We start from the raw sequence: 23,951 nt of genomic DNA on the forward strand, positions 1-23,951 counted from the left end.
GTGACAGCTGCTGAAGCTGTAGGTTTTGGAAGCTAAAGAGGAATATTGGTAGGAAGGTTCTGCCTCTACTGCCGTACCACCATCTGCCTCTGACATCATGGGCTGACATAATAACATAGGAGATGTTACTTTTGAAGCAGTCCTCATAGTACTAATAAAAGATAGTGTCTGTTGAGACTTTACTTTTCATCTCGAGGTAATCACCACTGTAATGTGTGGAAAAGGAGAAGTAGAAGCGATGTCACTTAATTCATTCTAAATAGATTTGGCTGATGGGGCAGTGCGTGATCAAGCTGTTAACATAATAGCTAAAGTACATGCTCGTGGTAATATTATGTTCGTGGTAATGTTTCAGCTGCTCTGTGTGTTTTCAGCTTCTTTTTGAAGAAGTGAGGGTGCTACCTTTTCCTTAGGAGACATACAATTGAGCCTTTAACCCAGCCGTGTCCCACCCGTGGCCCATCCCATCCCGCCCTGCAGTTGCTCCTGCCCCACACCATCATGGTGGTGGCTCTGCCCTGTGGAGTGGCCTGGCCTGACCCGGCCCTGGGCATGTAGCCATCGCTCACAACAACCACACAGCGCTGTGCGAGCAGCACTGTATGGGCTGAAACCAGGACACAGGGCTCAGTGCGGTGATGACTCAGGTGACAGCAAATAACATTATGCATTTTGGTACACTGGCTGAACACAGTCCTGTCAACAGTGAAACATACGCAGCCATGCTTTCTGTTGTCATATAGGGATTTGAGAGTAGGTTCCAAGAGTGCTGAAGAAATCATCAAATTTTTTGGCACATTTGCAACTCCATTTTCAGTCAACATAAACGACCTACAAATTTTCAAATGGAATGTACAGAGTTGCAATCAAATATTCAACTCAACAATCTGATCATGTTTCTTCACCTGACCTGTATAAACCTTCTCTTAGCAGAGAGAAATACCCCTCACTTCACAATCACGCCTCATTCATGTCATCACTTTTGGCAGTACGTACATTTGTGAACAACTATTTTCAAGGATGAGTGACAGAAAGAGTAAAATTTCAACCAGAATCTCTGACAAACACCTTGAGAGCTCACTGAGAGCTGCAGCCAGTGCCATCGAATCAGCTGGACATGTTTGTTAGTTTCACAAGGGTCACAAGGTCAAATATCCCAGAAGTTTGTTTTTGTTGCTCTTCTTTTAAAAATGTTTTGTTACTTATATTATATACATTATTATACACACTATATATTTTTATATATATAATATTTTATTTTATATATGACATTTCCTCTTCACTCAATGCAGCCCAGGCAAGCCAAAAGCTTGGACACCCATGCTTTAACCTGTACTCACAGAAGCAGTAGCTAGCATGTGAGTGTTTTGGACAGAGGTATTTCCCTATGTGCACAGTGATTATGATGGCAAACTCAACTGTAGGTGTCTTGTTAGCAGACTGAGCATGCTATACAGCTCTGATGCAGGACATTAGGCTCAGTGCTGTATGTGTGTCCCCAAACTCTTGGAATTCCTGCCTTGAACGTGGCTTGTTGCCCTACTGCCCTCTCTGCTGTGCTTTTAGCCATGTCCCTAGCACAGCTCCTGCAGCTGGCCTACATCCTCCCCAGCGTCATCACAGAATCAGAATTGTAGGGGTTGGAAGGGACCTCTAGAGACCATCTAGCCCAACTCTCCCATTAAAGCAGGTTCCCCACAGCAGGTCGCACAGGTAAGCGTCCAGGTGGGTCTTGAGTATCTCCAGAGAAGGAGACTTCACAATCTGGGCAGCCTATTTCAGGCTTTCCTCGTACAGGAAATGCTCCAGGCCCCTCATCATCTTTGTCGCTCTTTTGCCTTTTTTGAAATGGGGAGCCCAGAACTGGACACAGTACTCCAGGATGTGGCCTCACCAAAGCAGAACAGAGGGGGAGGTGATCCTCCCTCGACCTGCTGGCCATGCTCTTTTTAATGCACCCCAGGATCCCATTGGCCTTCTTGGCCACAAGGGCACACTGCTGGTTCATGGCCAACCTGTTGTCTACCAGGACCCCCAGGTCCTTCTCTGCAGAGCTCCTCTCCAGCAGGTCAGCCCCTAATCTGTGCTGATGCACGTGGTTATTCCTCCCCAGGTGCAAGACTCTACACTTGCTTGTGTTGAACCTCATCAGGTTCCTCCCTGCCCAACTCTCCAGTCTGCCCAGGTCTTGTTGAATGGCAGCACAGCCTTCTGGCGTGTCAGCCGCGCCTCCCAGCTTTGTACCAGCAAACTTGCTGAGGATGGCGTCTATCCGTTCATCCAGGTCGCTGACGAAGATGCTGAACAAGACCAGACCCAGCACAGACCCTCTCGGCGCGATGGCTGTGCACGGCCCGGGCAGAGCGGCAGGCGCTGGCGGCGGGCGGGGCGGGGGGGCGGTGCCGGGAGGTGGTGCAATGGCGGCGGCGGGTCGGGCCGGGGGCGACCGCGGCGGGGTCGGCAGGTACACGGCGTGCCGCCTCCGGGCCGAGGGAGAGGGAGTTGTCGTCTCCTGGCCCGGGGGAGCGGCCGGCATCACGGTGAGGGGCCGGCGGGGGGTGGCGGGACCGCGGTCAGGCCTGCAGCGACGGGGCTGTGTGGGGAAGGGAAACTCCGGCGGGGAAGTGGGTGCGGGGCCGGGGCGGTCTCGGGGCGCTGTAGCGGAGGACGACCCCGCGGAGCCCGCTGCCTCCGGCGCGTCGCTCGGTTTTTGTCTCAGCGGCGGCTGAGGGAAGGCGGGCGGGCGCTTCCTGGCGGTGTGGGGTTGCCCGGCTCCGCCCGCGGCCTCCGGGGCTGCACACGCTGCTGGGCGGGCGGCTGTGAACCGAGGGGAAGGTGCGCTCCGGGCCGGAAGAATGAGGTAAAAAAAAAGTGCTTTTTAATGACAGAATGACGGTTGCATTCCGGGAAGCAGTGCTTTCTGCTTGCTTCCCCCCCCCCCCCCACACGCATCCGCCTTGCGTGTGGAGGAGCGTTGGAGCCGTGCTGTGGTAGCGCGTTTACCCAGGCTGGAGGAGCTGCAGCAAGCTGCAGCAAAGCGAACTCCTGCCAGTGGCTTCTGATGACCTCTGAATGTCAGTGCTGTCTGCGCTGCTGTCTGCGGAGCGAGCCTCGGCTAGGAGAAACGGCAGCGCGTCTCCTCAGCCGCGACTGCAGCAACCGAGTGCCTAGCATAGAAGAGCCATGGCCAGAATTAGATGCTTATCCTAGGGATGCGCATCTCAGTTCCTTGAGGTGGCTGCGCTGATATGTGCTTTAGCGGCCCTATTCGCTCACAGGTATTTGGACGTAGAGGTGAGAATTCCAAGGCTGGTCGTAAAAATATCATTAATTTCATGTGTTTTTTATAGCCTTCGACAAAATGATGTATATAATAACTTGAAGTGGTGAAAAGCTGACAGGAGTAATGCTTAATGAGAAAAATAAGTACAGGACTGAAGTGAAAAGCTTAAAAAATAATCCCTGATTTGCTGTAGAAAAAAAATAATCATATCATTTAAAAAATCTTAACTGCCTGTTGTATTTTGTTTACTTTTGGAAGCAAACCACCAGCATAAGAAACTTTGCTGGAAGAAAATATATATAAAATGGGCCTGGAGCGTTTCCCATATGAGAAAAGGCTGAGAGACCTGGGACTGTTCAGTCTGGAGAAGGGAAGGCAGAGAGGGGATTTAATCACTCTTTATAAATATCTAACGTGTGGGAGTCAAATGGATAGGGCCAGGGTCTTTCCAGTGCTGTGCAGCGGTAGGACAAGGGGCAGTGGACACAAACTGGAACACAGGTGTAGCAGAAATGCTGAGTCACGGCTTGAAGCAGTGACTGAGCACCTGGTAGCAAGGCAGGGCCAACCCAGGGGAGCTCAGGTGCATGCAGTGCACCTGAGTGACTAGAAGGGGTGGAGCCAGGATCTATCCCTTCCCAGGCCTCACTTAAAGGTTGGCAGTGGAGACTGGGGTATCTCCTTGGAGATTCTTGTGTGCCTGAGGCCTTCTGAAGGTAAGCAGCTTCTTTTCTTTATTTCTGTGTCCCTGGCTGTTGTATTTGAGCAAGTCCTCACTTGCTGTAGTCTGGGACTTTGCTACTTTGCTGTCATTGTTGCACTTTCTATCATATTATCGTGTTACAACAGGACATTACTTGTAAATTTGAGGAAGGTCTTTACTGTCAGGGTGAGGGACTGTTAGCATAGGCTGTCCAGTGAGGTGGTGGAGACTCTCTCTCTGGAGATATTCAAGACCCGCCTGGATTGCCTACCTGTGCCATCTGTCGAAGGGGGCCTTCTTTAGAAGAGGGTTGGACTCAGTGAGGTCACTTCCAACCCCTACAGTTTTATTTATTTATATATATGTATATATACACACATACATGCATATAATATTGCTTTATCTTTCTTTTCTCTTTATTTTTTCCAAGGATATTTTCTGTCTTGTGGATGGATGGCTCCAGAGACTGCTTCAAGGATAGAGTAAGAATTTAAGGCTTTTTGTCTTGCTTAGTTGGCTTGTGTTATATAAAAGGTGAACTAGGTCTGTTCTTCAGAGATGATGAAACTGGAAGTAAGTTGAGGTCTTTGCTAAAGAAAGCTCTAAAAGCAGGCTATTTCTTGTTTTGGAACATGTGACTTTTACAGAAATGTAGTATTTTGAGCAAAATTTCTTTTTTAGCAAGAGAGGTATGAAACATGTATGAGAAGTGCATCTGCAGTTACAGGCTTGCCAAGCTGGTGGAAAGAGCTTTTAAACTACAATTAGCAGAGGAGGGGAACCTCAGTCCACCAAAGTGTTACCGGTTCAGTGCCACAAAGGGATCAGAGATCTCCAGGAGGGCATCTGAAGAGCAGCATGAAGTAATTCCAGCCGCTTCATCCAATAAAACAGTTTAACTAGGGGCCCAGCTTGAGTGCCTCTATGCAAATGCTCACAGTGTGGGAAAGAAACAAGAGAAACTGAAAGTCAAGTCTCTGGGCTATGTGATTGGCCTCAGTGTGATGTGGTGAACTACTCATGTGCCTGGAGTTGATAGTTACATGCTTTTTAGGAAAGAGAGGCAGGAGAGGAGGTGGGGGTAGCCCTGTCAGTTAGGGCATGCCTTGTATGCATGGAGCTTGGCAATAATGATGAAAGGGTTGTGTGTCTCTGGGTAGGAGCTGGGGAAAAGGCTAGTAAGGCTGATATTAAAGTGGGAGTCTGTTACCCAACCAGGATGAAGAGATAAACTATTCTGCGTGCAGTTAGAAGAAGTCTCAGGATGGCTAGCCTTTCTTCTCATGAGGGACTGCTATTTCCCAGATATCTTCTGGAAATACAATACAGTAGAGAGGAAACAGTCTAGGAAATTCATGGACTATGTGGAGGATAGCTTAAAAGCCTAGCTGATATTTTATCCAAACTTAATACTTTATAGTAACACAGAGCTGTTCCAATAAGTCTGCCTTTTTGTTACATTTGGTCAGTTTGACACTTTTATTTTAATGGTGGTTTTGCTCTTCTGATGCTTGTTTGTCAGTCAGAGATATGTTCTCTGTAATTCTCTGCAAAGCAACTGCAGTTATAATCCATGTAATCCTTACAAAGCAATTCCATATACAGTCTATTTTGAGACTATCCTGGTTATCCAGCAGTATATTTCAGGATTCAAATCCATGCTCCTCTACTGAAGGATTTAGGTAATTGTGGTATTCAATATATCATTATATTTAAATTTACCCAGCATTCTTCATACAGTCCAAATAAATACTGTAGCTTTTCAGCTAAACTATTTATAGAAGGTTGTGCAAAGTTTATCTAATCGTTTGATGTTGATGCACTTGGTAGATGTTTGTATGAGTAATGCTGTGTTGAGAATATTGGATTTGAAGGGACTGCGTTCTTTTGACTGCCTCTGCTTGCCATCTGTTGTGTGTTTCCAAGTTCAGAGCTTCTCCTTCTGTAGGAACGAAACCCATTTGCTTGCAAAATCACTGCCTTGAAATTGTGCCTTTCAAAAAGAAGGAAGACAAAAAAAATTCAAATTTAAAAAGCATTAAGCTGTGAGAACAGTTTATTAACAATTGATAAGTCTGCGGTTATGTATCACAGCTGTTCATCAGCTATCAAATGGTATCAAGGAAACATATTTCCTGAAAGTTAGGTTTTATAAAAGCATGGCTATTAAATATTATATTTCATTAAAAACAATCTTGCATTCTTCAAGAAGTGTTTTTAACCATTAGATCTATGTAAAAATACATGATATCAAAGGAATGATAAAAATCAGAGAGGAGGTAGTCTAATGTTTAAAAGAATTCTAAAGTTTTCACTCTAATGCATCCAGCTCTGTTAGACATCTCTTCTTGAAGTGATAGGTGTTACAGCTGCTTGCTTCCCTCTCTCAGCCTGCTGCTTGACATACTTTTTGTCTTACTTACAGAGACTTGCTTCAGACTTCAGTCCTTGATAACAGCTTCTTGGAGTCTCCAATCAGGTAAATGTGGAGATGCCTAAAAACACAAGTTTCTGCTAAAAGTCTTGGGATTACAATGGCCAGATGGTGACAGTGTGGCCTAATAGGTAAATAGGATGGTTATTTTCTTAGTTGCCAGAAAGAAATCTCACATTCTTCTTTTTATTTTTCCTTCTGTCAAATACAGGTGAAATTGCCTTTATGGTATTTTTGCCTTGATATACCCATTAGAATTATAGATAGCGCTGTTCAGATTGCCACAAACATCTGTTTATGGACTTACCAAGTCTACTGAACCAGTTGTTGTAGTGAAGAGTTCCGCCATTTATATGCTTTCTGTGTTCAACTCTGCTTCTGGTAATATTTGGGGACTTTATACAATTATTGTAAATGCATTTACAGGAATGAAGTGGAAGTCAGCTGAACTAACCTGTGCACTACTGAGACGAAATGACATTTGTGTTTGTGATGAATGGAAATCATGGCAGCATCTAACATGGGAGGAAAAGACATGAATGGACAATGTGGCGTGACTCATTCAGATTGCAAATCTTCTGCCTTCTTATGGCAATACTGGCTGTTGTTGTGCTGGTCCATAACTTTTTTCAGTTAGAGGTAAGTGGAGGTGGTTTGGATGGTTGGAATTGCAGAAAATTTCAGAGCAGAAGGTATGTATGGAGGTCTTCAACACTGTGGTCAAAGGGCTAACTCCAGAGTTAGTCTGGAGTGCTCAATGTGCTCTTGAGTTGAGTTTTGATCCCCTTCAGCAAGGAGGCATTCTACAACATGCCTGGGCAGCCTTTCAGTGCTGCATGTAGGGAAGAACATTATGTTTACATGCAGGTGGAAGTTGCCTCTTGTCCTTTTACTGTATGCTTCTGACTCCAGTTTCTCTGTAACTCCCATTTGGGTAGTGCGGGGGAAAAAAAAAAAAAAACTAGTTTGATTCCTTCTTGGTCTTCTCCAGACTTCTGAAAGTCTCCTTCCATTGGTGTCTCCTGGTATGTCATGTATTCCAACATTTAGTCATCTTAGATGTTCTTAGCTGGTCTCTTCACTTTAGCTGTGGTAGTAGGTGTACAAAAACTAGGTATAGTGCTTTAGATACAGCTTCACTGTGGTTGTGCTGAGGGGAGTTAACACTTCCCTCAGTTCACTGGATATGATTTCATTAACACGTTGCAGCAAGGCAATGAGTTTCCACTTAATCAATTTGCTGTCTGCCAGAATCTCTAATTCTGTTTCTGGAGATGGACTTCGTGCTGTTGATCTCAACAGCATTTTCATTCAGCCCGTTTTTGATCCACCTTAGTCTGCATTTACGTAGCTTGGACAAACTGATGAAGTACATGAAGGTATTATAGGAGTCTTACTGAAGTCAAGCTAAATAACATCAGTGAGGATCCATTGCAGGAAGCCTTGGGGGCTGACCCTTCCCAGTGGCTGCCTGCTTGCCTAGACTTTCCAATGCAGCATTTGGCAGGTGAGCATAATGCTTACTCTAATAGTAAATCCTGGTTATCTTCCATGCACATTAGCTAATAAATGTGTTATATGTTTAAATTGCATATATCGTGCTTGCAAAGTCTTTATCTTCCTGGCTAGTGATGCCCAAATGAAGTGATCCAAGAGGGGCTCTGAAATCCCTTCTCATGCCTAAAAAGACATTGTTGGCTTGGAAGATATCTGAGATATAAAATAACACATAGCATAGGAAAAATGACTAACAAATGGATGTTTTTCTTGCCTGTTCCACTACTAATGGAGACATGGAGATAAAAACTGCAGGTGCCAGATTTAGAGGAAATGGAGTGCGGACCAGCAAGAGTCCTCACAGTAAGACTGAGTAGCTGCTTGAAAACATGTTCAAAAAGTCAGGTTGAATCATAGAATCACCAAGGTTGAAAGAGACCTCTAAAATCATCCAGTCCAACCATCTACCTATCACCAGTATTTCCCACTAAACCATGTCACTCAGTACAACATCTAAACTTTCCTTGAACACTTCCAGGGACGGTGACTCCTGGCAGCTCATTCCACCGCCTGACTGCTCTCTTGGAGAAGTATTTCCTAACATAATCAATAAAGAAACATTGCTTAAGGGGGTTATTACATTTAAGGATCTCAACCCTGGTGAAGAACTCACTAAGCCATAAAATGCTAGACACTGGATAAGTCTTTAGGGGAAGTAACACAATGTGTAGTCAGAAACTACTGGAAATGAAGATAGTACATTTGATGGACCTTTGATCTGAGTTAGTATGACCATTTTTGTGTGGTGTAGAAGATAGCTGTTCTTTTGTTGTCTCTTGTTGATTTTCTGCTTTATTTCACTAAGGTCGAATGAAGAACAGATATGATATTTCAAAACAGACTTTGATTTCTTTCTTTTTAAATTGCATTTCTGATGGACCTCTGAGAGCAGAGAGAAAAATGCAGTAAGAGTATATTCACTCTGTATTTTCTATTGACCCCGTTCACAATAAGTATCTATTATGCAGATGAGAAACCTAGAAAATGATTGAAAGCATCAAGTTGTTGCCAGGAAGCAACATCACAGTTCTAGATTACTAGTGTGTTTGTGTAGCATACCAATTGTCTAATTTTAGAGATGCTTGCATTGGTTGTGAGCATTCCTTTATTTAGAAGCACTTAGAAAAGAGACTGTGTGGGGTCAGGGCAAGTATCTTGCAGGGATCGAAGGGTGTTTGAAAGCAGGCAGCTGGAACTGAACAAAAGAACTTACGTGTCAAAGCTGTTTTGTTGTTGTTGCTGCTAAATTGCAGACCTTTGCAGAAGAGAACTGCATCATCTTATTCAGATTATTGCTGGAACAGTTGTGTGTCAGGTGGTGGCTTTTTAGAACCGGCTTTGACATTTGGATTTATTTAGCACCCACTCAGTGCTGTGAGACAGTAAAGATGGAGCTGATCTCATGCTTGTTGTAGATGACAAGGAGGGCTAAAGTATTTGGAGCGTAAAATGACTGAAGATAACACGACTGGCCTTTCAGTAACTGGGTATTCAGTCTCAAATATTGTTTACTGTATGAATTAAGGCCCTGTTGGGTGAACTTAAACTGCTTTTTTACTTCCACGCATGTCATTTAGGAATCTCCTGTGATGTTTCCTGCTCTAACATTGTAGGGACATGGACAGTTTGGCGTAGTACATCTGGAGCAATTGTCATAAATCTAACAGTTACAACTCATGGAGGATATTGGGCTTTGAAATATAGATGAAGACCCACCTTTTCAGCAGCAACTGAAATATTTAGCCTCATGTTTAGCAACGACCTGTGTTGTTGCATTTAACTGAGGATGAGTGTTTGCTGCAGATCTAATAAGTCACCAGTAATCCTTCTAGAATGTCACGGGTTTGATTTGGAAGGTATCTTTAGAGATCGACTATTCTTACTCCTTTGCCATGGGCAGGGGCATATCTTTGAGAGTGTGATTGCCTATCTGGAATTATAATGTTATACATTACACGTTATTTTCACTTAGTTAGCAGCAAGGATTCTAGAAGCTGAAAATACAGCTTCCTTTTTCACTTGCTTATGACATAGCTCTCATGCACCAGGAACAGCTCACAGATTTGTTTGTGCTTAATTGACATGTAACCTATTCTGTCCTGCCTGCTTTACTAGGTGGACATCCATTAAATTACTTTATGATCAGATTTGGGTTCTGATTATCTTCAGAAAGCAGCAAATATGCAAATGTGAGGAATTGCATTCAAAATCAAGACATTTTGAATGGAGTATATGTGGAAATAAAGCAGGACAAGCGTTATTCAGTATGGAGATTACATTGGAAAATAAAATAATCTGACATAAAATCTAGGAAGAGGATTCCTGAGAAGCATTTCAAGATTTTTTTTTTGCCTGCTATGAGAAACTTGATTTTTGTTTTTCCTGCTGATTATAGAGCCCATGGTTCTGCCCGAATGGAGTGAGTATTGGAGAGAGTTGAAAATCCCAGGGAAAGGTGGGGTTAGGGAACGGTGTTGGGGCAGACTAAACAATCGATTCACTTCAGGGCAAGCCTCCCCTATTTGTTGGGATAGGAGAGTTTGAACACTTGTTTGGAAATGAGCCTGGGAGCCTCTTCAGAAAGGAAGGTGGTTTAGAAATTCCAATCAAGGATCTTCTGTATATGAACTGACTCTGAAGCTTTCCGTGCCTTGACTGGAAAAGCTAATCTCTGTAATACTTTCTCCTGTGAATACCACATGTGTTGTAGCGTGCTTTCATCCCTTAGCTTATAATTTTGCAATACTATATGGTCTTATTTAGGCTTGGAAGAATGCAGTAGTATGTAGTCTTATCTGGGCTTGGAAGAAGTCATAAAGATGAATGAGGTTGTTACGGGAAGAATGGTCTTTCATGGTATGGAGAAAGTTTTGCATTTCTCTTTGTAGAGAGAGTGTGGTTTGATCGTTTGTTTTTTGTTGTTGTTTTGTTTTTCCCCTTCTCCTTGAAGGTTGCTTAAGGAAGTATTTGTGGTGTGGTCAGTTCTGCTTTATCATAACCTGGAGGTGCTTGAGTTAAGGTGACAAGTGCTTGTCTGGGAACTTAGCTGCATGCAAGTGAAGAGCTTTGGCCTGACACTGTGCTGAAAAGGCCATTTAGGTATACTGTTTTAGAAACATTGAACTATATTCTCTACTTTGTTCTGTGAACTTGAATTGGCTTAGTGTTCTCTGCACCCTTTTCCACTGAGTTAGATATTCCCTTGGAGATACTTCAGAAAGGTTAGCTGTGTCATAGCCATCATCTTTACAAATGAATCTCTGACAGAAGGAATAGGTTAAAACTCTGAAGAAATCTACTGAAAATTAAAACAGTGATAGGCCTGTTTTTGAGGCTTTCTTAGATAGCTGTGTCTCTGCTCTTCATTTGAAAGGATCTATATGCTTTTTTCCTATCTTACTCCCCTAGCCCACCTTCTCTTGACAAATTAAGCTAAAAGAAGAAAATTTCCCTTGAGAATCTCCACTGACTGTGAGAGCTTTACAAACACCCCTATTCTCCCCCACATTCCTGCTTAGGAAGATTCTTAAATGCTTTTGCAGACTCAGGCATAGTTACCAGCCTGTTGGATGTGTTCAAATATATAACTAACTTTAAAAAAAAAAAAAATCTTGCCATGCACTGTTTTCTGTGCCATGTATATGCATGAGCAAAAGAGAGGAAGCAGTGAAGGAATCCAAAGATAAAAACTTGGCTTAATTTAAAAATGTATATGGGCAAGATTTAAAGTTGAACTGTGCTTGAGATTCATTCGCAGCTTTGCCTGAAATTTACTGGATTGGAAAAAGTAATGTGCAGAGACATGTTCACATTTTCACCTGATCCAATGGAAAATAGAAATAATTCTGAATTACCATTAATGGGCTTTGGAGAATTTCTTGAAAATCCTGGATGGAAAAGTAAAACAGAGGCAGAAGGTTCTTTTATAAATAATCTTAAAAAAAAAAAAAGTATCCATGGGTACTTGTTTCATTTTAACTATGAAATGTAAATTGACAATTTGTGATTTCATATTTTATAGTTAACATGGATATCAAACTGAAGATTATGTATATCTGTTCTCCATCACAATGTGCTCATTATCCTCTCATTCTAAGCTGATCAAAACCAAAACCAGCTTCTTATGTAGTGGCCTTCAAAACCTGTAAGTTTCTATTTCTTGTTAGGTTTACATTTTTTTTTAGAAAAGAAACACTTGAACAGCATGAAATTTTTTTTATTTCTTTTTCTTTAATTTGAATATGCTAATATACTACATGTAGCAGGGGAGCTACTTATTAAATACATATATATGCTAGGTAATACTGGAAAAAAAAACACTGTGTAGCAACAACTAAACCACTGGTGTGTTATCAACGTCATTTTCATAACAAATCCGAAATATAGCACTACTTAAGCTGCTGTGAAGAAAATTAGCTCTATCCCAGCCAAAATCAACGTTGTGCTTTAAGATCGAAATCTGATTACAGTACGAATATTAAATGAGTTACTTTTCTATTTAATTACGACCTTCCATAATTTTTTCATATTGTTGATATGTACAGCATACGCTGGTAGCCAAAATGCTACCACAGAAAATGCTGGGCATGCCTTGTATAAAAGCCTCTTGGCCAGAGCAGGAATAAAGTAGCCTTTGGGTAACCACAGGTTGCACCACTGCTTCTTTAGACATCTCATGGTTAAGGTAGTTGCTTTGTATGTTTTATTAAAGTTGCTTCATTTGATCAGCTTCAAAGCTGTGTAAAGCAAACTCCCAATTCTTAGGGTCATTCCATAAGACAATGTCTGTAATTCATTGTTTCATTTAACAGCCCAGTATCTAGTACTGTGTTTTTTTCTGCTCTAGCACCTGGATGTCTACACAGTTTCAGGATCAAATTGGATAACAGAGAACAATGACCAGCCTTCCCTATCACAGACAACTAAAACTACCAGGAAGCCTTACTGTGGTTATGAGAAGCAGACTTTGTCCAAAAGAGAACGAGTGGAACAGGAATCATTGCTTGCTGCAATACAATGGCCAAAACCTCCTGATGGCAAAATTGCTTTTTTACAAAGCACTGACCCGGTACACAGTGACTTTGCGATTGTGAAGCCCAGCGGGTTCTTCAAGGTGGGTGACCAGTTAGAGGTGATTGTTCGTGTGAGGGACTTCCAAGGAAAACCCAAGCAATATGGTGGAGACTATCTACAGGCACGAATCCACTCTCCTCTGCTGAAAGCTGGAGCAACAGGAAGGATTGTAGATTGCCACAATGGCCTTTACAAAGTCTTTTTTACTTTGCTTTGGCCAGGAGAGGTCAAAGTATCCGTGACTCTCGTCCATCCAAGTGAAGCAGTCCAAGTCCTCCTGCGTTTACGAGATGAAAGGCCTGACAGGGTTTATTTTAAAAGCTCATTCAAGTCTGGGAGGTATTCAGAAACTACTGAGTGCAATGTATGCCTGCCTGGAGATCTTCCAGTCTGTAACTTCACGGATCTCTATACTGGTGAGCCGTGGTTCTGTTACAAGCCACGAAAACTGTCCTGTGCCAGCCGAATCAGCCATGCCAAGGGTGGATATCAAAAAGGCCTTTTGACACATGAGGAAAGCCTCTTTTTCCAAAGGTATGTTATTGGCTTTATATGTATTCAGTCATTTTTAAAATATATATATATATTTGGTTTTTAAGACTAAATTTAGGATGGAGGGGAAGAAAATGCTCAACTACTCACATCAAACACCTGCTTCTGAATATACACACCTTCTCTAAGAGTGGGAATCTCTTGTATTTTACCAGTACGGTTCAGTGACAGAACCCTCCTGGGGTTAGATGAAGTTAGATGAAATTAGATGGCTACTGTGTTGTGTCAGAATTGGAGTTGTATGCTACTGCCTTGCTCTCCAAAAAAGGTGGTGAAGCAAACTTGAAGCAATATGTTGACTTGAAGTTTGGATAGACATTAGGATAGCAGCCCTAAATAGTTCAATTAGGGGAGGGAGAGAGTGTATATGTGTATACAATTCCTTATCAAGTCTGTAAGGGGAACTTTGTTTGGCTCAGACATATGACCTGTATAGTGTAGCTGAGATCAATTGATGTTTCCAAATAAAAGTGCAAAATTTCCTTGGCTTTTTTGTTTTGCTCCGCTTTCAGATCCTTGACTGAAATGACCCATAGTAATTCCTTATAGTTTATTTCTTAAATGGAGAAAAAGTATCAAAAGGGAATTCTTTTTATAACAGCAACAAAAGTCAAAACAAGCATAGTAGAAAATCTCTACCTTTGTCCCACTTGTACAGTAGTGATGTGGGTGTAATGCAAAATCATCACAGTTCTTCATGTCCACAAACAAGCACTTCTGGGGGCTCATTGTGTGTAGGGGTGTGGGCTTTGCCTCCGTATTCAGCAAACTGCTGTCTTGCTGGGGGTCTCTGAGGCTGGTTGGATATTAACCGATGCTGCTGTCACCACTGACAGCATAGTGTAGAGCTAAAAATGCAGATGGTGATAGTGCTGGACTGCTAGAAACCCTGTGTGTACTGTGGAGCAGGATGTGGCGCTAAGGAGGCTGAAAGCAGCAGCCACCTCCACTTGAGGTAAGCAGTTACTGAGATGGGGCAGAGCTGGGAGCTGCTGTAGCAGCATCCTCTCAAGTAGTTTGCCTGCTGGCAGAGGTCTGTGTGCCGCAAGCTGGGAACTTCCAATCTTTGTGGTTAATCCCCCAAAGCATATAACAGACTTCTCATACCTTAATGGTTTTGTCTAGGTTTGTGCCAGTAAGAATTTGCACAAGGTTTGTGTCCTCATGCTCTTAAATCTTGAATTCTGACTGGAAACAGTGATGGTGGTCTTAAGGAAATTGAATAATGAATTCAGTTATATGGAGTCAACCTAAGGAACATAGATTCTTATTCTGTGTTCTTACATGAAGTGGATTAAGAAAAAGACAAGGCTGTAAAATTTGAAGGTAATATCACATAACTATTTTAATTTTTGTTCAAGTGATGTGAACATCAAAATGCCAATACTCTCCAGTGGACCTGACTCAGTGATTGTAAAGCCCAAGGCATTTCCAGGTATGGTGAATTTTATCAAGTTCTTATTTTAAATTCATATTTAAATAAAAGAGCAAGAAGCACGAGGTACTAATGAGTTGGTTAGTTTTGTTGGAATAGAAATAGTCTTTTAAATCTCTCATGTTGAAGATGGAAGTTTTTGGGTGTTACTAAGGACTAATAGCAAATTTATCTGAAAAAAACATGTAAATGAAATTTTTAGCAAAAAAAGTTTACTGTTTTCTTTTAACATTAACTCAGAAATAAAATGTCTTAAATTAACTGCTTAGCAAACTCAGGTTAATCTAGCAAAACTGGCTGAGGTGTTTTCCAAGTACTACGTATTTATTTTTCTAAGAAATTTAATAGATATCAGATAACTTGCATTAAATTATTAGTATCACTTTTGTTACCACACAGTGTCATAACCTAAAGTTCTGGACTAGAACCTAATTCTTCTGTACCATGTCTAAACACAGAAAAACACATCTGTGCGAAGTTAAACTGAAATAACTTATCTAATTCAAATTCACCTGCATGCTTTTAATGCCTCTAAATACACTGCGTAAAAATATGGTAGACAGAGAATTACTTCTGAACTGAAAGCTTTCCAGATTTTTTTAATATGCTGTAGGAAATCTTAAAGGTAGAATTCCTGACCTGAGCATTGAATCGTAAAACAAAGCAGCCTACAGCACTTCTTTTTAGTTCTGCCACTTTCTTAAAAACAACAACAACAACAACAAAAAAACCACTATTGGGCCAGCAGCATTTTCCCCCTTCTGTCTCCAGACCCTTTAGATGAGATGTCTTCTGTTGTTTAACTTTTAAAATATTTTCTCGTAGAAACTGTTTGAGATTTGATTATATCACCCTTCTTGCAGGAGGTAGATGATCAAAGTGTGTTTTTATTTCCTGAGGTTTAATGATAGGTTGGAAAGGGTTGATAGGAGCGGCAGTTTCCTCAGGGAAATTCCTTTTAACAGGAACAGTCTCTGAACAAGTAAATCTAATACTCTGGAATAGAGATGATGGATGTATGGTTTAGGATTAATGCCTACTTACATTCCTCATCTTGTTGTCTTTAGTTTTGTGCATTCCTTTATATGGTGGTTAAACATAGATAAAGTTTATTTTTAAAACTTCATTTTTCTGAACTATAAGCTTCTATTTCTAGTCTTGGTTTGTAATTGTTCAGATCAGAGCTTTTACCCTCTTTCATAAAATCCAGAAGTAATGGCTCTTTGAATTCTGGAGCAGAACAGGTAGGCTACTGTACACAGGTTTGAAATGCTGATGTTAGGTTTACTGTGAGTTCACAGCTTGGTTTCGTGTCTCACTTCATGTCTGTACAAGGGATGCTCTGAAAGTAATACCTCCCATTTCATTATGCTGGCCCTCACTGTCAGAGGCAGATGTTGGTGGGATGCCAGTAGAGGTTGAGCCTTCCCACCAATATGCCCCTACATGTTGTTGCCATGTGACAGATGGCAGCAGAGGGGCAGTCTGACAGGATGGTGTCTGACATGGGAGTGCATATGAAGCAAGGGGGTGTTACTGAATTCTTCCATGTGTAAAAATTGGCACCCATTGACATTCATGGGCGCTTGCAGAGCATTTCTGGAGATGGAACAGTGGATGCGGACACAGTGAAGCTGTGTGGGTGACGCATTTTGGCAGTGGCAACAGCAACAGTGGGGCACTTCATCTGGTGTAGATTTTGATGAGCATAGCATGCATGCTCTTATTCATCACTGGCAAAATATATAGCTAATGGTGGTGACCATGCTGAAAGATAGTGTTTTGTAGCTGTATTTGTTGTAGCTTCTGTGGAAATAAAAAGGAAGCATTACTTTCAGAGAATCCTGGTTATGTGCTTAGTCTAAGAATCAACTAAAAAGGTTAAAAAAGAAAAAGTTGGCTGAATCTCTATGATAAAACTTAAGAAACAAAAGAATTTAAGTTATGAATTGACGTAATGAGTTTGTCTTTAGTTACGTGACCACATGGTGGCCTTCTCGCTTCCTTTGTAGGAGTCCTATTTCATATGGTTTAGATTAGTCAACGTTATTAGTTGACTGCTTTTTTTCTCTCTTCCTTCATTGGCCCTATTGCCTTATTTGCTACGTATTATTTAAGGAATTATCCAAATGTAAGGTTTTCTAATGGCTTTTCCTGTGGTTCTCAAGATTATAGGCTTTGTATTCTGAGAACATTCCTGTAAAGTCTAAGGGGGCTAAAATCTACTGATGTGAGACAAAGGATATTGTATAGGAATAGCAAGACCAAAAATAACTATTAGGGATGGGTATTTAAAGATGACTGTGGAGTTTCTTTGTATGTTTGAGTCTTTATGGAGTTTAGTTACTGATGTGTTGTAATGAGACATCTACCAGAGGATGTTTCTGGGCACTAGAACTCCACTGTCTCTAGTTTTCCACAGTTAGAATGGTCCCTGGCATGGTTTCAGCTGTGTGTATGTGTGCGTGCATTCTCAAACAGCTGCAAGCTACGACAGGCCAGGGACCGGTAATCTCCTTGCCAAGGTGGGTATAAGTGTTTTTTAACAGATGGATGTGACTGTTCTGTGTAGCTGGCTTTGGTGCTGGAGAGCAGCTCTGTGGTTGCTCAGTTCACTGCCACCAACAACTTTTCTGTTCAGGCTGTGGCTTTGAGTTTCTTTGCAGCAGTGAGTCAGCCCATTTCCAGGCCCTTAAGTATAAGAACGGATGCATGGTAAAGGAGGAACCTGTACTTAATGACCTCATGAAAGTTCAATGTGCTAGTATCACACTGGATGCTATGGGAAATAAGGCAATGTTTGACTGATGTAACCTCGAGATTGCATCTTCTCTTCCTGTAATCACTGGCCCCAGTTTGCAACATACCATCCAACTTCTGCAAGCCAAAGAGGAGTCAAAAGGAACAGAGCTTCCTTGGTGTTGTCTAATTACCCCTCAGAGGGCAACCTATGCCAGGCAGTGAAAGAGGAAGGAGCTAGACAGCAGAAAGTATGAAACCCATGGAATTAAAGATTAACATAATTCATACATTCAAAAGGCACATAAAAATTATTGGCGATAGCTTTAATTCTGGCACTTCCTGGTTTTGGAGACCTTATAATTCAGATTTCATTCTTACAGCATCTGTGGTTGGGCCAATATTAGTGTAAGTGTGGGCTGTTCCGTAGATGGATTTACATGCTTTAAGCAAATACAAGTGGTATCAAGTTGTCCTTTGCAAGTTATCACCTTCGGGTTGGTGTCTGCTGCTACAGTGGAAGATGCTGCTCCTGTAGAACACAGCTGCTGCCGTCCCTTCCTGTTGGCAGGCTGGCCGCTAGAGGGAGGAGGTGTACCTCGGCGCAGAGGATTGCAGATGTGTGTTGACAGCAGAGGGATAGTGAGGCTTGGAAACTCAAAAAAAAAAAGTAGGTTTTGATGCGGAAATATTGGGGAAAATACTTGAGTTTACAGAACTGTGATGTGTTGAGCTTTTTAATGTGTGTTGTACATCACAGTACTTCACTTTAAAATGTATCTGTGTCCAGTCAAGTTATGGAAGGTGTGTTTGTTATATGTTAATTTCAGAATTTCCTTCTTCCAGATTCAAGCAATATGGGTATAGCTGAGGATCCCACAGTTTCCCCTTCTGGTTATTACTACGAAGACCTTTGGAGGCCAAGAACACACTGGATTTATCACTTTAACAAGTCAGATGATATAAGCAAGTGCTTACAAGGAAAAGTAATCCACTTGTTTGGAGACTCTACAATAAGGCAGTGGTTTGAGTATCTGACCGCAGCCGTTCCAGGTTATTATTTTTCTTTCAAATTGATTTTGACCTTGAAGACCTCTGCAGTTCTTTATTTCATTCATCTCAGATACAGTGTTAATCTTACTGAATAGTAATGCCAAAAGAAAAGGGAGTGGAAAGGCAAAACACCATCAGAAGCACTGATAAAAAGGCAATCGTTCAAATGTTTGAGCAAACTTTAGAAGCTTCTAGGCCTTAGGAGAAAAAGAGCCACAAGTCTATCTGTGAAGCTGTCATTATAAAATATTTCACCAGTTAAGAACATTGTTGCTACTATGAGTTACTATGTGGCCACAAGGGGGCACACCAAAACTCGTAGAGAATGCCGGGGTAAGGCTTTGATTGTAATGTAAGTAATTTTGGAATGAAGTGAAATAGCAAAATGACTTCGAGAAGCAGATGACTACTATTGATTTGGTTTTGAGATCCTCCTTCTGTTTCCCTTATTTCAACTTTTTCTTAAATAACAGAATTTCAGTAGCCAGTTAGATAGGTATTCCTTCTTCACCCCAACTCTAAAGCAGTTAAATCACATTGAAATGGAGACTGAGACCCCTTCATGTTAACCAGTTAAATTCTTTAAATTTATTGGAGTCATGAAATTGCTGGAAAAGTTAAAGTGGACTTTGGGTTCATAGGGTGACAAGGAAAAGGCCTGCTGGTAAAAGAAGAGATCTATTTGGGAAATTTGTTGGGTTTTTTACCTGACAAAAAAACAGTTTTGGAAACTTGGAGAAAGCACTAACGTTTATGATCTTTTGAAGGTAAAGTGTGCTGTCTTGCAAATTTCAACACTGATAAACTCCATTTTGAAATATGTAGCCAATATGCCTGTGGAGCTGTTGGAGTGGGTCCAGAGGCAGGCCACAGAGATGATCAGAGGGCTGGCACACCTCTCCTGTGAAGATAGAGGGAGGTGAGCTTCTTCATTCTGAAGAGAAGTCTGCAGCAGGAGACCTCATTATGGCCTGCCAGTACTTAAGGAGAGCTTGTAAGCAGGAATGAGACTGACTTTTTACACAGGCAGGTAATGATAGATCAAGGGGGAATGGTTTTAAACAGAAAGAGATGAGACCTAGCTTAGATATCAGGAGGTAATATTTTTACTTGGAGGATAGTGAGGCACTGGCACAGGCTTCTCAGTGAGGCTGTTGATGCCTCATCCCCAGAGGCGTTCAAGGCCAGGTTAGTTAGGGCCCTGGGCAGCCTGATCTAGTAGGTAGTAACCATGCCCATGACGGGGTTTGGAGCTTGATGATCTTTACGGTCCCTTCCAACCTAAGCCATTCCATAATAGTGCTTATCTTTTGTTTCTTTTTAGGGTTCTTAGAACTGTGTATAGATTCATTTATCTACTGCTACTGTTGCCCTATTATCTTGTGGAGTAGTTTTGTCTTTTGCTGTCTTTAACTAATATTTGCTCTTGGGTTTTCAGACCTAGTGGAATTTAATCTGGGGAGTCCTAAGAACGTTGGCCCTTTTATGTCTGTGGATCTGAAGCACAACATCCTACTGAAATTCCGCTGTCACGGACCGCCCATTCGCTTTACAACAGTCTTTACAAGTGAACTGCGCTACATTGCTAACGAACTGAATGGCATTGTTGGGGGGAGAAACACTGTAATAGCCATAACTATATGGTCCCACTTCAGCACTTTCCCTGTGGAAGTGTATATCAGGCGGCTGAGGAATATTCGGAGGGCAGTTATTCAACTGCTGGATCGCAGCCCCAGGACTTTAATTGTCATCAGAACTGCAAACGTTCAGGAGCTTGGCCCAGAAGTGAGCCTCTTTAACAGTGACTGGTATTCCTTTCAGCTTGATTCTATCATGAGGAAAATGTTCTCAGGAATTGCTGTGCACTTTGTGGATGCTTGGGAGATGTCTCTGGCTCATTACTTGCCACATAACTTGCACCCAAAAGAAGTAATTGTTAGGAATCAAATAGATGCATTTCTATCTTATGTGTGCCCTCTGCAAATTTAGCCCAAGTAGGAATCCCTATGTCATGTTTTGCTGCAGTTGAGGTAAAGTTGGTCTCTGCCAGAGCTAAGTTAATGCTGAATGGTGTGAAAGAACTCTTGTTATTGTACCTTCATGCAGTGTAAGCAGGCTGGCCGTAACTCTAGTAGCTGTGAGGGATAGTGGAGAAGAGTTAGCTGTTCAGGCCATGTTTTCCTGTAAGGTTGATTCCTTTCAGTCTTACTTAGATCTCAGATTATTAGCAGGCACCTTAAATTGACAAGATTCAATAGAGAATTATGTGGGTTATTAGCTTTACTAGTCATCTGCACTGTATGTTTAATCCACATAATGTGGAATCTGCTCAAAACTGGGTGGAATCTAGGTAAGGAATTATTTGGGAGCAGTCTTTCTTTCAAACTCTCAACTCAGAGTTGAAGGAGCATCCTCTCCAGTCCTGTGTCAGTCAGAGAAGCACAATGCCTATTCTTGTTTCAAAGTCCTAATCAGAAATGTGAAGTGTGTGTCCTAAAGCTGCTACTATCAGTCAAGGAAGCTCAATCACAATGTCTATAGTATTAAAGTCATCAAGAGTTGGCTGAAATTTAGTAGAGCACACTAGTTAGGCACTCTTGGTGTTTACAGATAGCTGCTAAATAATGCAAATGGCCAGTATTTCAGTTGGGTTTCCTATACTACCGAATCTCTTCTGAGCTTTGATACGCTGTCTACTTGATTTATCTGTAACGAAGTAACCTGTGTATGTTGACCTCCAGTGAAGACACTGTCTCAGGCAATTTCTGCACGTTAAAATTGCAGACTTACCTGCTTGAGGCATTTCCTAATGAAATCATTTTACTTCCCTGTTAGATAAACATGTTCCATTATGCTCCTGCAAAGCTGGGCTTCTGTTATGTGCTTTTAGACATAATACGTTGTGTCAGGAGAAGCCAAGTTACCTGAATGCCCTTAACAATGATTTGCAAACAGGTGACTGTACAAGTCTGGCATAAGCTAGTGTCAAGGCTGTGTGCTGACATCCTCCTTTCCTCTTGTGTTGTGCAGTTTTATTGCTTATGCTGGCAACAGTGGAGCTGTTGAATGAAGAGATGACCAAAAAAAAAAAAAAGAAAATCCCACCCGCAAACCAAACACACAGGACTGCCCTTCATACAGGTGCTTGGTAAATGTTTGCTGTTTTGCCAGTGTGAAAGCAGGTGGCTCTTGGGCTTCCTGGAACTGTTTTCACTGCTGCTGATTTGACTGAACCTGCCTATAGTTTTAATAAGTAGCACTCTGAATATTTTGATTAAATTCAGCTCTGAAATTACAGAGTAGGGAAGCATTCAGTGTTGCCTTATTTCTGGTCCCACTTAAGCCAAAATTGGTCTTTACCCATGGCTTTACTGAGAAATGCATCAAGACACGTAGTAGAGTGCTTCTGAAGAAGCTTATAATGCTTAGAGAGAATGTGAGAGTCGATTCTTTGTGAGTGAACTGAGAAGATCAAAATTAACAAATGGGGCAGGTTGCAGAGTGCAGTAACTGAAATGTATTTGTGTCGGAAGTGTTTTGCTCTCTGCTAGGTTTGTTGCTACGTTTGGAGAGATTGTTCTCTTGTTGCTAGAAACTAAAGAGAGCTCATGCTGCTAGCTACAGGAACACTGTCTTAAAACCAAATGTAAATGCTTTTAGCATGTAAAAGTCAATAGCATCCATCACTAAGCTTAAATTGAAAAAGTTTAAAAATCACTGTAGGAATTGCATACACCCAAATAGCGTTTAATCTTACCTTTTCAGATCAGAATTCAGGATGTCCAGTTTGCCAGTTGCTACTGACAACTGCCTTGCTTAGTGTCTGTGCATATATTAGCTTTAGGTAAGTGTTTCTTACTTTAATATGTTAATAGCAATGTATCCTCTGCTAATAAGAGACCACACCAATTCAGGCATGGGAAGGTAAACCACCACAATGCAAAATGACATTTAATCTTCTCTAGGTGCATTTTTAAAATGGGTAGAGTACAAAGCTTTCATCCTGAATAAGAAATCTATCCAAATAACGTTAATGAAAATAAGGCTTCAAACTTTTACTTTGAAGGAAACTACTTAATTTGTGGACTCGCCATTTGGTTTTCCTCAAAAAAGCCATACCTTGTGTGAAAGCGTTGGGACAGCATGTTTCTTCTCTTGGTGTTCACTAGCGCTCTTCAGCAGCAGTTTTTCAACACTGTTAGCCATAAAAAAATAGAGAGGAAAAATTCTCTTGGATGTTATGACAATCAAAAGCAAGAGAACTGGATTGCTATTAGCGAAGATGTCTCATCGCCTCCTGGTAGAAACTCTGCCTTTTAGGTTAATTTTTTAACAACAGATTAATGTGTGGGTCATGAACTTGAGGGGAATTGCCTGTTAATGTGGGATGAGGACTGATAGTTTATTTCTTTGTGCTCTGGAATAGACAGGGAGATACTGAGGAGTTACTGATGTTAAAAGATGAAGACTGAGGGCAGAATGCTTTTGTTATTCAGTTCAACTGTAAGCTTATTTTCATTTCTATTCTCCTTTTGCTACCAGTTGCACTGGTTGTGTATGTACTGTATATAGAAGCGTAATCAGAAGCAATAAAATATTTTTAAATCACTTTCTTTAAACCTTTAAGCTTCTAAATGGATTTTAATGAGGACTTAAGAGGTTGGTTCTTTTTCAAGTTACTTAATACGAAACGGGACTCAAAAGGAATTTTGCAGTTGTCAGTTATGTAAATGAAGATACTTGTAGAAGTTTCTTTCATGAGACTTTTTCAAAGCTCTGTTTTTCTTTCCATTCCCTTCAGATGAAGGGAAGAGAATTTACTATTTTGGATATCTTTATTCCCAACCCTGAACCTTTTGACTATTAATCTTTCAGTACAGGGGTTTTCTTTACATTATTACTTTATTTATTCCATGCACAGCTCACTTAAATACCAGTGAAAAATACTTTGTATTTTTATGGCGATCATGAGAAGATATCAGAGGAATTTGTAAAAATAAATAGTCTTCATTTTACAGGTTAGTTTGATACTCAGTGATTTTTCTGCTACCGATGGTTTGACCTTTTCATAAATCACGTTAGGCAGACTTCTTAATTCTAGAAGATTAGTGGAAATGTTACT

The 23,951-nt window shown here is 41.4% G+C and overlaps 1 protein-coding gene across 6 annotated transcripts; it reads left to right on the forward strand.

Annotated features, from left to right (window-relative positions):
• On the forward strand, positions 2,394–23,844 carry NXPE3 (neurexophilin and PC-esterase domain family member 3). 6 transcript variants are annotated; one of them, XM_021400449.1, is made up of 9 exons: positions 2,400–2,540; positions 4,417–4,468; positions 6,412–6,465; positions 6,847–7,059; positions 12,824–13,584; positions 14,964–15,037; positions 18,623–18,829; positions 20,268–20,614; positions 21,860–23,844. In XM_021400449.1, exons 4-9 carry the CDS (start codon positions 6,967–6,969, stop codon positions 21,893–21,895), a joined length of 1,518 nt encoding a protein of 505 aa, XP_021256124.1. In that variant the 5' UTR covers positions 2,400–2,540; positions 4,417–4,468; positions 6,412–6,465; positions 6,847–6,966; the 3' UTR covers positions 21,896–23,844. The 6 variants fall into 6 exon arrangements, with proteins under 6 accessions (XP_021256096.1, XP_021256124.1, XP_021256116.1 ...); XM_021400421.1 differs by having other exon boundaries at positions 2,394–2,464; positions 20,268–23,844; XM_021400441.1 differs by having other exon boundaries at positions 6,412–6,551; positions 20,268–23,844.

Source organism: Numida meleagris, chromosome 1 (genome assembly GCF_002078875.1).
Source record: "Numida meleagris isolate 19003 breed g44 Domestic line chromosome 1, NumMel1.0, whole genome shotgun sequence".
In the NCBI taxonomy this organism is placed as follows: Eukaryota; Metazoa; Chordata; class Aves; order Galliformes; family Numididae; genus Numida; species Numida meleagris.

Bases quoted from the DNA above. Each gene is read 5' to 3' on its own strand.
- NXPE3 (XM_021400421.1), top strand. From the start codon at position 6,967: ATGTGGCGTGACTCATTCAGATTGCAAATCTTCTGCCTTCTTATGGCA. The intron at 13,585-14,963 runs GTATGTTATTGG...TTTTTGTTCAAG, and splicing joins GAAAGCCTCTTTTTCCAAAG to TGATGTGAACATCAAAATGC. The intron at 15,038-18,622 runs GTATGGTGAATT...TCCTTCTTCCAG, and splicing joins AAAGCCCAAGGCATTTCCAG to ATTCAAGCAATATGGGTATA.